The 12,148-nt window shown below is 22.7% G+C and overlaps 5 protein-coding genes across 5 annotated transcripts in view; 3 read left to right on the plus strand and 2 right to left on the minus strand.

Moving 5' to 3' along the window:
* DICPUDRAFT_98833 (uncharacterized protein) overlaps nt 1-2,103 on the minus strand; it is a gene marked incomplete at its 3' end in the record, with an annotated part of 2,502 nt that extends 399 nt beyond the window's left edge. Inside the window, exons 1-4 of the mRNA XM_003290819.1 lie at nt 1,960-2,103; nt 1,337-1,883; nt 798-1,257; nt 244-731 (exon numbers count right to left, since the gene is read on the minus strand). Coding sequence (XP_003290867.1) covers nt 244-731; nt 798-1,257; nt 1,337-1,883; nt 1,960-2,021 — 1,557 coding nt within the window. The 5' untranslated portion in view covers nt 2,022-2,103. The remainder of the gene's footprint in view (nt 1-243; nt 732-797; nt 1,258-1,336; nt 1,884-1,959) is intronic.
* A 324-nt stretch (nt 2,104-2,427) lies between these two features.
* DICPUDRAFT_98834 (uncharacterized protein) lies at nt 2,428-4,685 on the plus strand (the record flags this gene model as incomplete). Its single annotated transcript, XM_003290809.1, has 3 exons — nt 2,428-2,552; nt 2,610-3,079; nt 3,322-4,685. 3 exons carry the CDS (start codon nt 2,428-2,430, stop codon nt 4,521-4,523), a joined length of 1,797 nt encoding a protein of 598 aa, XP_003290857.1. The 3' UTR covers nt 4,524-4,685.
* Nucleotides 4,686-5,606: 921 nt separating this feature from the next.
* On the plus strand, nt 5,607-7,131 carry DICPUDRAFT_57015 (uncharacterized protein; the record flags this gene model as incomplete). The annotated part of the gene is made up of 5 exons (XM_003290810.1): nt 5,607-5,817; nt 5,941-6,121; nt 6,212-6,437; nt 6,515-6,615; nt 6,697-7,131. The coding sequence occupies 5 exons, from the start codon at nt 5,607-5,609 to the stop codon at nt 6,962-6,964; spliced, it is 987 nt and encodes a 328-aa protein (XP_003290858.1). The 3' UTR covers nt 6,965-7,131.
* Nucleotides 7,132-7,189: 58 nt separating this feature from the next.
* DICPUDRAFT_155404 (uncharacterized protein) lies at nt 7,190-9,607 on the minus strand (the record flags this gene model as incomplete). Its single annotated transcript, XM_003290820.1, has 4 exons — nt 7,190-8,570; nt 8,631-9,066; nt 9,139-9,226; nt 9,290-9,607. 4 exons carry the CDS (start codon nt 9,605-9,607, stop codon nt 7,190-7,192), a joined length of 2,223 nt encoding a protein of 740 aa, XP_003290868.1.
* A 774-nt stretch (nt 9,608-10,381) lies between these two features.
* DICPUDRAFT_98837 (26S proteasome ATPase 1 subunit) lies at nt 10,382-12,010 on the plus strand. The gene has a single exon (XM_003290811.1). The coding sequence runs from the start codon at nt 10,575-10,577 to the stop codon at nt 11,895-11,897; it is 1,323 nt and encodes a 440-aa protein (XP_003290859.1). The 5' UTR covers nt 10,382-10,574; the 3' UTR covers nt 11,898-12,010.
* Nucleotides 12,011-12,148: the final 138 nt, after the last annotated feature.

The following is a 12,148-nucleotide window of genomic DNA, read 5'->3' on the forward strand; positions in this document are numbered from 1 at the left end:
AAAAATTTTTTTGGGAATTTTTTTTTTTTTTTTTTTTAATTTTAAAAATTTCCAAAATATTTTTGGGACTTTTTAAAAGGGCCAAAAACCCTTTGGGGGGCCCCAAATTTTGGTTTTTTTTTAAAAAAATGGGGGGGCTATTTTTTTTTAAAAAAATTTTTTTGGTAATTGGAATTTTTTAAAAAAAAAAAAAAAAAAAAAAAAAAAAAAAAAAAAAAAAAAAAAAAACAATTTGATGCATACCAATAATTTTGAGGCGGAAGGTCTTTCTTCTGGCTCTTTTTGTAAACAATCAGAAACAAAAGATTTAAATTCTTTTGAAAAATAATCTGGAACTGTTGGTACACTTTCTTTAACAATACAATCCAAAAGTACCCAAAAACCAATACCACCATTACTACTAAGACTACTAAAACCATTACTATTATTTACACTATTATTAAAATCAGTACTATTATTCAAACTATTATTACTATTACTATTACTATTACTACTATTACTATTACCACTACTACCATTACTATTTATTTGTTGTTGAGTAATAATTAATTGTTGTGGATTGCCATATGGGAATTTGCCAATTGCACACTCTAAAATTGTTAAACCTAAACTCCAAATATCAGAATCAAAAGAATATGATCTACCACTAATTCTTTCAGGTGACATATAAGTTACGGTACCAACCCAAGTTACAGCTTTTGATAATGTGTGTTGAAGTTGACCACTTACACCTAAATAATAAAAATAAGTCAATGATTTTTAATTTTTTTTTTTACCATTAATTATTTTCTACATACCAAAATCAGAAATTTTAGAGTCACCTTTACTGTTTACTAAAATATTTGATGGTTTAATATCTCTATGGATTAAATGTAATTTTCTATGAAGATAAACCAGACCTTGAAGTACTTGATATGCTATTCTACCTAAAACTGGCTCTGGTATAGTTTTAGATCTCTTCAAGATATCAGTAAGAGAACCCAACTCCATAAATTCTAAAGCAATAAATACAGATCCTTCAGTATAGAAAGCATCATAAAACGATACGATATATGGGCAATAGGTTTTATGAAGAGTCTTTAATTCTAGAATAATTTGTTTTCTAATGTTTTCTTGGATATCCAATGTAATAACCTTTAATGCGAAATATGTGTCAGATGTTTGATGATATGCTAATTTTACAATACCTCCAGCTCCTCTTCCAATAACCTTTAAAATTTGTAAATCTTTTAAATCTAATGTTAAATTTTGATCATACTATTAAAAAAAAAAAAAAAAAAAAAAGAAATTAATATATAAAATGGTAAGGTTTAAAAAAAAAAAAGAAAATAGTTACCTGTGGTAATGCTGGAGAATTATAATTGTAGTTATCATTATTGCTATTGCTATTGCTGTTACTATTATTATTCATAATCATATTATTATTATTATTATTATTATTATTATTATTATTATTATTATTATTATTATTATTATTATTATTATTATTGTTATTATTATTATTATTATTATTATTAAAACGATTATTATTATAAAAGTTATTATTGCTATTATTATTATAATAATTATTCATGTTATTAAGATTACTGTTGATGGCATTAAAATTTATATTATTAATATTTATATTATTGGTTGTAGTGGTCCCTATTGATGATGTTGGAGTTGTTGGTATTGAATTACAATCAAAAGTTGATGAAAAATTAGTTTGATCATTTATTTGCATATCATTATTTTCAGCTGCATTACGTGATAATGGATTTAGGTTTGAGTGAAGTTTTTTATTTTTTTCATTTATAGGACTATTCTTTGGACTTTCACCCTTGATCAATAATCCCTTTTTATTTATTGCTAAATCACCTTCTTTAAAAGTACCACTTGTAGTTCTAAAAATAAAAAAAAGTTAATATTTTTTTTTTAAAAAATAAATATTTTGATTATTATTATTATAATTTTACATACAAAGAATAAGAAATTTTTTCACTTGAAGGTGTTTCAATTTTTAAATTAACTTTTTTGGACATTTTTATTGTTTTTGGTTTTTTATTTTTGGACTTTTTTTTTTTTTTTTGGACTTTTTTTTTTTGTTGAACAAATTAATTTAATTTAAGGCTATCTATTTAATAATATAATAAAAAAAATAGAATAAACCTTAATGGTGTATAAAAATATTTTTTTATATTAAAAATTTAAAAATATTTTAAAAAAATTTTAATTTGAAAAAAAATAAAAAAAAAAACATTTGAAAAATTTTAAAAAAAAAAAAATAAAAAAAAAAAAAAGTTTTTTTTAATTTATTTTTTTTTAATTTCAACACCATTTTTTTTTTATAATAATTACAATCTAAACTTTTTTTTTTTTTTTTTTTATATATTAGTAATAGTAATAGTAATAGTAATATTAATATTAATATTAATACAATAATAAAAAATGAATCAAATAACAAATAATAATAATAATAAAAATATATTTGATTTAACATTTAATATTAATCAATTACCAACACATTTAATAAGAAAAATATTATCATACTATTTTAATCATTGTTTGTCAATGTATCATTTTATAGAAAAAAAAAATAAAACTTTTACCGGTTATAAATTAAAATTTAGATGGATGGATTTATGTTTAGTTTGTAAATTTTGGATGGAAATGGTTATGCCTTATCTTCCAGATACGTTTTATTTAATGGACTCTCTTCAAAAACTCGAAACCTATTTAAATCTAGTAGAATATGGTGGTACATTCCCAAGAAAGTTCCTAAAGCCAACATTATTGCGTGTGGTTAAACCTCCATCTAATTTAAAGAAGCATCCATTTCATATAAACTCTTTAGGGATCTATATTAACCGTTATCAAATGCCACATCAAGATGACTCAATTATACCAGAGGTCATTTACCAACAAATATTTAGACTTTCACCAGATTTAAAATCATTCTCTTTTCAAACAGAAAACCATTCAATGTCCGATCTCTACTATATTTTAAAGACTATCAACGATCCATCTATAACTTTAAATCTATTAACCCAATTAGATTTTTCAAATTGTTGGTTCAGTACTAAAATTTTCGAACAGCTTTGTCAATTTATTGAAACAAATAAACTTTAAAAATTTTAATATTAAATAATTCACCAATTTAAAATTTCAAAAATATGAAGAATATAATAATTCCTTTGGATATTGATTTTTAATGATAATAATAGTAGTGATACCAATAACAATAAATGACGATAATAATAATAATAATAATTTTAATAAAATTAATTTTTTAAATAGTTTAAAAAAAAAATAATTCAATAGAAAAATTAAAATTAAATTCAGTAAAATTATTTAGTGGTTCAAATGAAAAATTAATTGGTGGTACAATTTTAGATTTAGTTCAATATATATTTGTTGAATCTAGTATCAACTCTTTCGAAATCTTGGATACACCAATCACTTTTGGCCTCAAACAAAATCAACTATCAAAATATTCAACATCAACCTTTGATAAAATTTTGACTCCAATGCAAACCAATCTTGAACATATAGCCGTAACAATTCGCTCCAATGATCAATTTTTAAGTCTTCTTACAAACTCTATTAAATCCAGTAAAAGTCTTAGAGAATTTAACATGTCGGGTTCTGTTTTAACTCAAGTTAGTGAAATTTCAAATTTATTCAGTTCGCTTCAACATTGTGAAACTCTTTTAAAAATAAATCTATTTGATTTAGCTCTAAACTATGAAAATAATGGCAACCAACAACCAATGTTTCAAAATATAGGTGCCGAGAATGAACAGGATTGGAATAATCAAGATGATGAAGTAGATAATGTAGTAAACTCAAATGCATTTCTTCAGCAAAACAACACTATTTTACCCAACCAATTTGATAAATTTAGCTTTCTTTATGGTACTCAATCTCTAACTTCAATTAATGTATCATCAATTCATCCAGTTAAAGAAGAAGAAATGATATCTTTGTTTGAAAATTTAAGATACTCATCACAACTAAGAGAACTTTATGCAAAGAGAACCCGTTTAACCCCCAAATGTCTGACTGCATTAACAAATTTAATTCGTGAACCAAACTCATCATTAGAACTACTTCATTTGGGTTATAATAATTTCTCTGGTTCAATTTCAATTTTATTAATGGCTTTTCAACTATCTAAAACCTTAACAGATATAGACATATCATCAAATCAACTCGGTAATAATGAAGGTTTAGCCATTTCCCAATTTATTAAAGAAAGCTCCCTTGTTAGACATTTAAATATCTCTAATAGTGACTTTAAACTTAGTGCTCTAAATCAACTTGGTACTGCTCTATCTATTAACAAATCTTTAGTATCCCTAGATCTTTCAAATATTCATTTGGGTATGTTAGAAGTAACCTATATTATTGATGGTTTAGTACAACATCCAACCATATCACTCTTAAATCTTTCAAATTGTGGTTCAAAAGAAATGATAAAAACTTTAGAAGAAACTTCACAGTTACGTTGTAATATAATTTCTTCTTTTAACAATTTTGTTTAAATTAAATTAATTTAAATTAAATTTAAATTTAAATTTAAATATCTGATCTAAATTTAAAAAGATTTGTTATTTGAAAATTAAAAAATTAAAAAAATAAATAAAAAAATAAAATAATTAGAGTTAAGATTATCCAGATAATTCTATTTATATTGTATTAATTATAATTAATTTATTTGTTTTATTTTTTTTATAATAAAATAATTTATGGGTATCATTTTTATTTTTTTTTCAAATTGATCAATATTTTTTTTTAAAAATAATTTTTAAAAAATATTTTTTTGAAATCTTTCCTTAATTAAAATTAGCCCATTTGCTCTGGAATATCTATATATTTCTATGTGTATTTGAATGTTTAGATCAAAAGTTACAAATATAAAATTATTTCTATTTCTCTAAATTTATATATTATTTTTAAAAAAAAAAAAAATTTTATATTTTTAAAATTAAATAATGTTTTATTTTATATTTACATTTTGATTACCCTTTGGTTTGAGTTATGTATAATTGGATGTCATTATATCTTGAATATTTGAATGATAAAACAATTGTTTTTTTTTTATTATTTTTAAATAATAAAAAGTTTAAAATTTTGATTAAAAAAAACAGAATTGTGTGAAATTGTAGTGTCAAGAAAAAACGATAATTTTTTTTTTTTTTTCTTAAAAAATAAAAAAAAAATTATTGTAAATGCAAACAAAGAAAACAGGGTTTGTAGTTATATATTTATTTTTTTTTACAGAGTGAATTGTCAGAAACTGTTAAAAAAAAAATAATAAAAAAAAAAAAAAAATTAATTATTATAAAAAATATTTTTTAAATTATTTTTTTTATTTTTTTTCATTTATTTTTTTTTTATTTTTTTCTTTTTTATTTTTTTTTTTCTTTTTTTAATTTTATTTTTAACCAAGCATTTTTCTATATTTATAATTTAAATAATTTTTCGAAAATTCACACACACAGATTATTTATTTAATATTAATAAATAAACAAAAAAATTTTATTTTTTATTTATAAATAATATTTAAATAAAATTTTTATTTTTATTTTTATTTTTATTTTATCCGTCACATTTCAAAATTTAAAATGTCATCTTTAAAAAACTCATTAAATAATTCAATTGGAAATTCTAGCGAACCAATTAATGTTGTTGTACATAGTGACAACTCGGATCCATCAGAAACTAGATTTGAAATTCCAACTAAACATGGTAAATTAGTATGTTTCCAAAGAAAAGGTTTAAACGAAAGCCCAAATATGCCAACAATTATTAGTTATCATGATTTAGGTTTAAATCGTAGGTATTATAAAATTATAAAATAATAAATTTAATCAAATAATTTGTGTTTAAATAACTTACAAATAAAAAACAATATTATTTTTTAAAATTTAAAAAAAAAACGAAAAAATTTATTTTTAGATTCAACATGTTTTTCACCATTTTTTAATCATCCAAATATGAAAAATATTTTACCATATTTAAATATTATTCATATCGATGCACCAGGACACGAATTTAATTCAGAATCAATCCCATCATCACAATATCCAACTATTTATGAAATGGCTGAAGATATTCAATATGTTGTTGATTACTTTAAGTGAGTACCATTTAAAAAAAAAAAAAAAGAAAAAAAAAATTAAAAATATTAATATAAAAAAAATTGTTAATATTTTTATTTATATTTTAGAATTAAAATGTTTATTGGTTTAGGTGCAGGTGCAGGTGGTTGCGTTTTAACTCAATATGCTACCTTATTCCCAAAAACAATTATGGGTTTAATCCTTGTTGGTTCAGTAATTAAATCATTTAGTTGGTTAGATTGGGTTAAATCATGGGTAGAGTTAACTACTTTACCATCATTAAAAAATCCAACTGGTGTTAGAAATTATCTTATAAATCATTATTATGCAGATGTAAGATTTTTTTTATTTTTTTATTTTTTTTATTTTTTTTATTTATAAATATTAATTTTTTTATTTTAAAAACTTAGAATTTAGAAGAAACAAATCCAGATTTATTAGAAAATATTAAAAGAGAAATGTTATTAATTAATCCAGATAATTTATACCATTATGTCCATTCATTTGTAAAGTAAGTGAAGGTTTATAGTTTTTTTTTTATTTTTATTTTTTTATTATTTTAAATTTATATTAATAAAATTAATTTCAATAGGAGAGAAGATATTAAAGAAGATCAAATTAAAGCATTAAGCTGTAAAGTTTTATTAGTCGTTGGAAAAGATTCGAGTTACAGAGAAGATATTATTGATTTATTTTCTCATTTTAATCCAAGAAACTCCACAATCCTCCAAGTACAAGATTGCGGCATTCTTGTTACTGCAGAAAAACCAGGTGATATTATAGAGCCATTTAAACTTTTTATGCAAGGTATTGGTTATTTATTAGATTATTATCAAAATATTGACCAATCACAAAAATAACAATAGTTTTTTTTTTTTTTCAAATGTAAAAAAAAAAAAAAAATTATAATATATAAATAAATAAAACCAATTAAAAATAAAATTTTTAATTACAATGTTAATCATTCATAAATATTATTTTTTTTTAAAAAAATATTAATAAAAAAAAACAAATAATGAATGAATTTAAAAAAAAACAAAAAAACTTTTTTTATTGTCACCAACATTATTTTTTATTTATCTTTTTTAAAAAAATATATTATTATTTAAAATATTTGTAATTTGACCTAAATTATTTGATGAAATTGAACAACCATTTGGGTTACATAAACTAAGACTTGGTTTATCATATACAGGTTTTAAATTGATTAAATTTAAATTTTTAGTTTTTTCATTAAAGAATTGAACTTGTTTTTGATCACTAATATCTTTGACTGTTATAAACTTGTTTGGGATAAAAAGTGAGTTTACTTGTTTGAGAATTTGTTTAAGGTCATTCTTTGTTTGATTGTATTCTTTACTATTTATAACAATATTAATAGAGTTTAGAGTATTCTCTTTTTCTTTGCAGAGGAGCATGGAGCACATCATTTGTGGCATTACAATCGGTGCTTTTTCTAAATATAATGAACATGAGTCGAGTGTTGCAAGTGCTTTTTCTTTATACTCTTGATTGTAGGTTACAGAATATAGTTTTAAAAGATTTGAAACTGAAATCGATTGGCATGAGTTTTCAGCGCCGTCGTGCTCTTCCTTTAAACGATGAAGAATAGATTTATCATCACCACTTGTCGAGAAATATCCACCTGGAAGTTGTGAGTCATAAAAGAGTTGATCTTGTTTTTCTTGTAATTCGATTGCCCATTCTAAATATTCAATTTCAAAGGTACATTGATAAAGGTCCAATAACCCTTGAATTAGAGATGCATAGTCATCAGCGAATGCATGGATCAAACTTGGGCTATCCTTAAAGTTTCTGATTAGAGTTTTGGTGGCTTGATTGTATAAATTATCCTTAATAAATTTGGTGGCTCTTTTTGCAGACTCTAAATAGGACTCTTCATCTGGGAAGATTTGATAGGCTCTGGCAAATGCAGAAATCATTAATCCATTCCAGGCAACAATGATTTTGTCATCTAATGGTGGTCTTGGTTTAAACGTATCACGATAGGTTAAAAGTTTCTTTCTTGATGATTCGAGTGATGATTCTATTTCTTTAGTTGATTTCTTGAAATAGTTGGCAGCATCTTGATTACTTTTAATTCGCATAATAATATTTTTATCAATAAATTCATTATGTGGGTCATCTTTTGGATTAACATTACCATTTTCTACTAAACCATAAATGAATGAATAGATTTCAATGGCTTCTTTATCATTTTCTAATGCTTTTTTGATATCTTCAAAGTTCCAAATATAAAATGCACCTTCTGACTTTTCATTGCTTTCATTAAAACTATCAGCATCTTCTGCTGAAAAAAATCCACCATCTTTGTGTGTCAAATAATTTTGAACATATTTTAATGTTGATTTTGAAATATTTTTAAATAATTCATTTTTTGATAGTATATATGAATCTAAATAAACTGGAACTAATTGACCTTGATCATATAACATTTTTTCAAAACTATAAAATAATAATAGTTAATACAAAATAATAATAATAAAAAATTTTAAATATACTTACTGTGGTATTTTCCAATCAGGTGTAACAGAGTATCTATGAAAGCCAAAGCCAATTTGATCATATATCCCGCCATATGCCATCTTTGATAAAGTGAAAAATAACTTTTCTAATATTGATTCTTTTGATGATTTTAATTGTTCTTGAGTCGATGCGGATAAAAGGAAATTAAAAATACTGCATCTTGGGAATTTGGGTGCATCTGTAAAACCACCATCATCTGGATCGTAGCCTTTTAATATTTGCTCAATACATTTGCTTACAGTTTCTTCTGATAGTGCATTGTCTAAATTACCTTTTGGTTTATCTTCTTTTAAATATTCAATAAATGAATTTCCTCTTTCTATTACCGTTTCTCTATCATTTTTCCATATTTCATTTAGTTTTTTACATAGTTCTGGGAATGCTGCTCTACCAAATTTTGGTTCTGGTGCAAAGTCTAAATTGTTTAAAAACAAATGTAAAAAAATTATGAAATAAATCTAGATTGATTAATAAAAAAAATACTTACATGTTCCAGCTGATATTGGTTGAAGAGATGGTGTAAGCCAAATGCTCATTGGCCAACCACCTCCGCCAGTGGTCTCAGTTAAAAAAGTCTAGTTTAATAAAATTTAAAAATTAATAATTTTTTATTTATTTATAATTATTAAATAACTTACCATATATAATTTATCAATATCGGGTCTCTCTTCACGGTCAACTTTAATATTGATAAATAGGTCATTCATTACTTTTGAAATACTTGGGTTTTCAAAGCACTCTTTATGCATTACGGAGCACCAATGACAAGCCATATAACCAACACTAAGGAAAATTAATTTGTCTTGTTTTTTTGCTAATTCGAATGCTTCATCACACCATGGATACCAGTTAACGGGGTCATGTGCATGTTTGATTAAATATGGTGATTTTTCATTAATTAATTTATTTGTATATTTATATTCTTTATTTGTTGTTGTTGTTGAAAATTTTGACATTTTAAATTTATTATTTAATAGATTGTAATTATTTAAATAGTTATTCGATTTTAAAAAATTATAATTATAATTATAGTTTTTAATATTATTATTATATAGGTTTAGAATATTTAAATGGTTTCTATATTTTTGAACTTTTTGAATATTTTTTAAAATATGATTCATTTAATGATAATAAATATTTTATAAAAAAAAAGTGGCAAGTTGCATTGGTTAAATTGGTTTATTGTTAATGTTGCCAAAAGTTTATGAAATTAATTAATTAAAAAAAAATTAAAAAAAAATTAAAAAAAAAAAAATTTTAATTAAAAAATAAAAAAAATAAATTAAATTACTTTTTGTTATAAATAATAGTATTATTATTTAGATTTATAGTTAAATATAAATAATTGTTTTTTTTCTATTTTCTTTTTATTTTCTTTTTTTTTTTTTTTTTTTTTTTTTTTTAAAAAAAAATTATTTGTAAAATTTGTATTGTTTTTTTTAATTTAATAATCAAATTATAAAATAAAATATTTATTTAAATATACAATTATTTTTTTTACTTTAATTACAATATTTAAATAATTAAAATGGTGAACTTCAACATTAATTTTATATTTTTTTTTTTTTATTTAATTTTTTTTTTTAATTTTATTTTTTTTCTAAAAAAAATTTTTTTTTTTTTAATTTTTTTTTAATTTTTTTTTAATTTTTTTAAATTAAAAATTACACCTTCACCTTTTTTTTTTTTTTTTTTTTTTTTAATTTTTAATATTTTTCTATCAATTTTTTAAAATATATTGTTTTTAATTATAAAATAATTATTTATTATTTAATAATTATTTAATAATTATTTATTTTTATATATATTATTTGTAAATAATTTCTTTTCTTATTTTTAAATTTTTATAATTAACATTTTTTTTTAAACTATAAAATAAATAAATTTATATAAAAAAAAAAAAAGGGATAATAAAAATTTATAATGGGTAATAATCAATCATCAGGACAAGGTGATAAAGATCAAAAAAAAGATCAACCAAAATACCAACCACCACCACCACCAACCCAATTTGGTAAAAAGAAAAAGAGAAGAGGAGTTGAGACATCAACTAAATTACCAGTTGTTACACCACACACCAAATGTAAATTAAAACTTTTGAAATTAGAACGTATTAAAGATTATTTATTAATGGAACAGGAGTTCCTTCAAAACTATGACCTCAATCAACCAAAGGTTGAAGAGAATAGCAAAGAACAAGCTGATGAAAAAATCATTGAAGAGCTTCGTGGTGATCCATTAACTGTTGGTTCTCTTGAAGAGATTATTGATGATAATCATGCTATTGTTTCCAGTACAGTTGGTCCAGAACATTATGTCCGTATTATGTCATTTGTAGATAAATCAAAATTATATTTAGGTGCAACTGTTTTATTAAATAATAAGACCCTTTCAGTCGTTGGTGTAATCGATGGTGAGGTTGATCCAATGGTTAATGTTATGAAGGTAGAAAAAGCTCCAACAGAATCTTATAGTGATATTGGTGGTCTAGAGTCGCAAGTTCAAGAAATGAAAGAGGCAATTGAATTACCACTCACTCATCCAGAACTCTATGAAGAGATTGGTATTAAACCTCCAAAAGGTGTTATCTTATATGGTGAACCAGGTACAGGTAAAACTCTATTGGCCAAAGCTGTTGCCAATCAAACATCTGCAACTTTTCTTCGTGTTGTTGGTTCAGAGTTAATTCAAAAATACCTTGGTGATGGTCCAAAATTAGTTCGTGAATTATTTAGAGTAGCAGAAGAATGTGCTCCATCCATTGTATTTATTGATGAAATCGATGCAGTTGGTACCAAACGTTATGATAGTCAATCAGGTGGTGAACGTGAAATTCAAAGAACTATGTTGGAACTTTTAAATCAATTGGATGGTTTTGATGCCAGAACCGATGTTAAAGTAATTATGGCCACAAATAGAATTGAAACTTTAGATCCAGCCCTCATTCGTCCAGGTCGTATTGATCGTAAGATTGAATTCCCACTTCCAGATATTAAAACTAAAAGAAAGATCTTTGAAATTCATACAGGTAAAATGAATCTTTCTGAAGATGTCAACCTTGAAGAATTTGTAATGTCTAAAGATGATCTTAGTGGCGCTGATATTAAAGCAATTTGTACTGAATCCGGTCTTTTGGCTCTTCGTGAAAGAAGAATGAGAGTCACCCACACTGATTTCAAGAAAGCCAAAGAAAAAGTTTTATATAGAAAGAGTGAATCTGGTCATGTTGAAGGTTTATATATGTAAAACAAATTTGTTGATATCAAGAAGAAACAAAAAATAAAAAAAAAAACAAACTAAAAAAAAAACAATAAAAAAAAAATATAACTCTTAAGTTATTTTTAAATATTTTAACTTATAAAATTATTTATTTAATTTTTTATTCAATTGTTTAAATTATTTATTTTTTATATATTTTTTATTTTTTATTTTTTATTTTTTTATTTTTTCTAATTTCATTTTTTTCATTTTTTTTTTCATTTTTTTTTTTTTTTTTA

Source organism: Dictyostelium purpureum (genome assembly GCF_000190715.1).
Source record: "Dictyostelium purpureum unplaced genomic scaffold DICPUscaffold_245, whole genome shotgun sequence".
In the NCBI taxonomy this organism is placed as follows: domain Eukaryota; phylum Evosea; class Eumycetozoa; order Dictyosteliales; family Dictyosteliaceae; genus Dictyostelium; species Dictyostelium purpureum.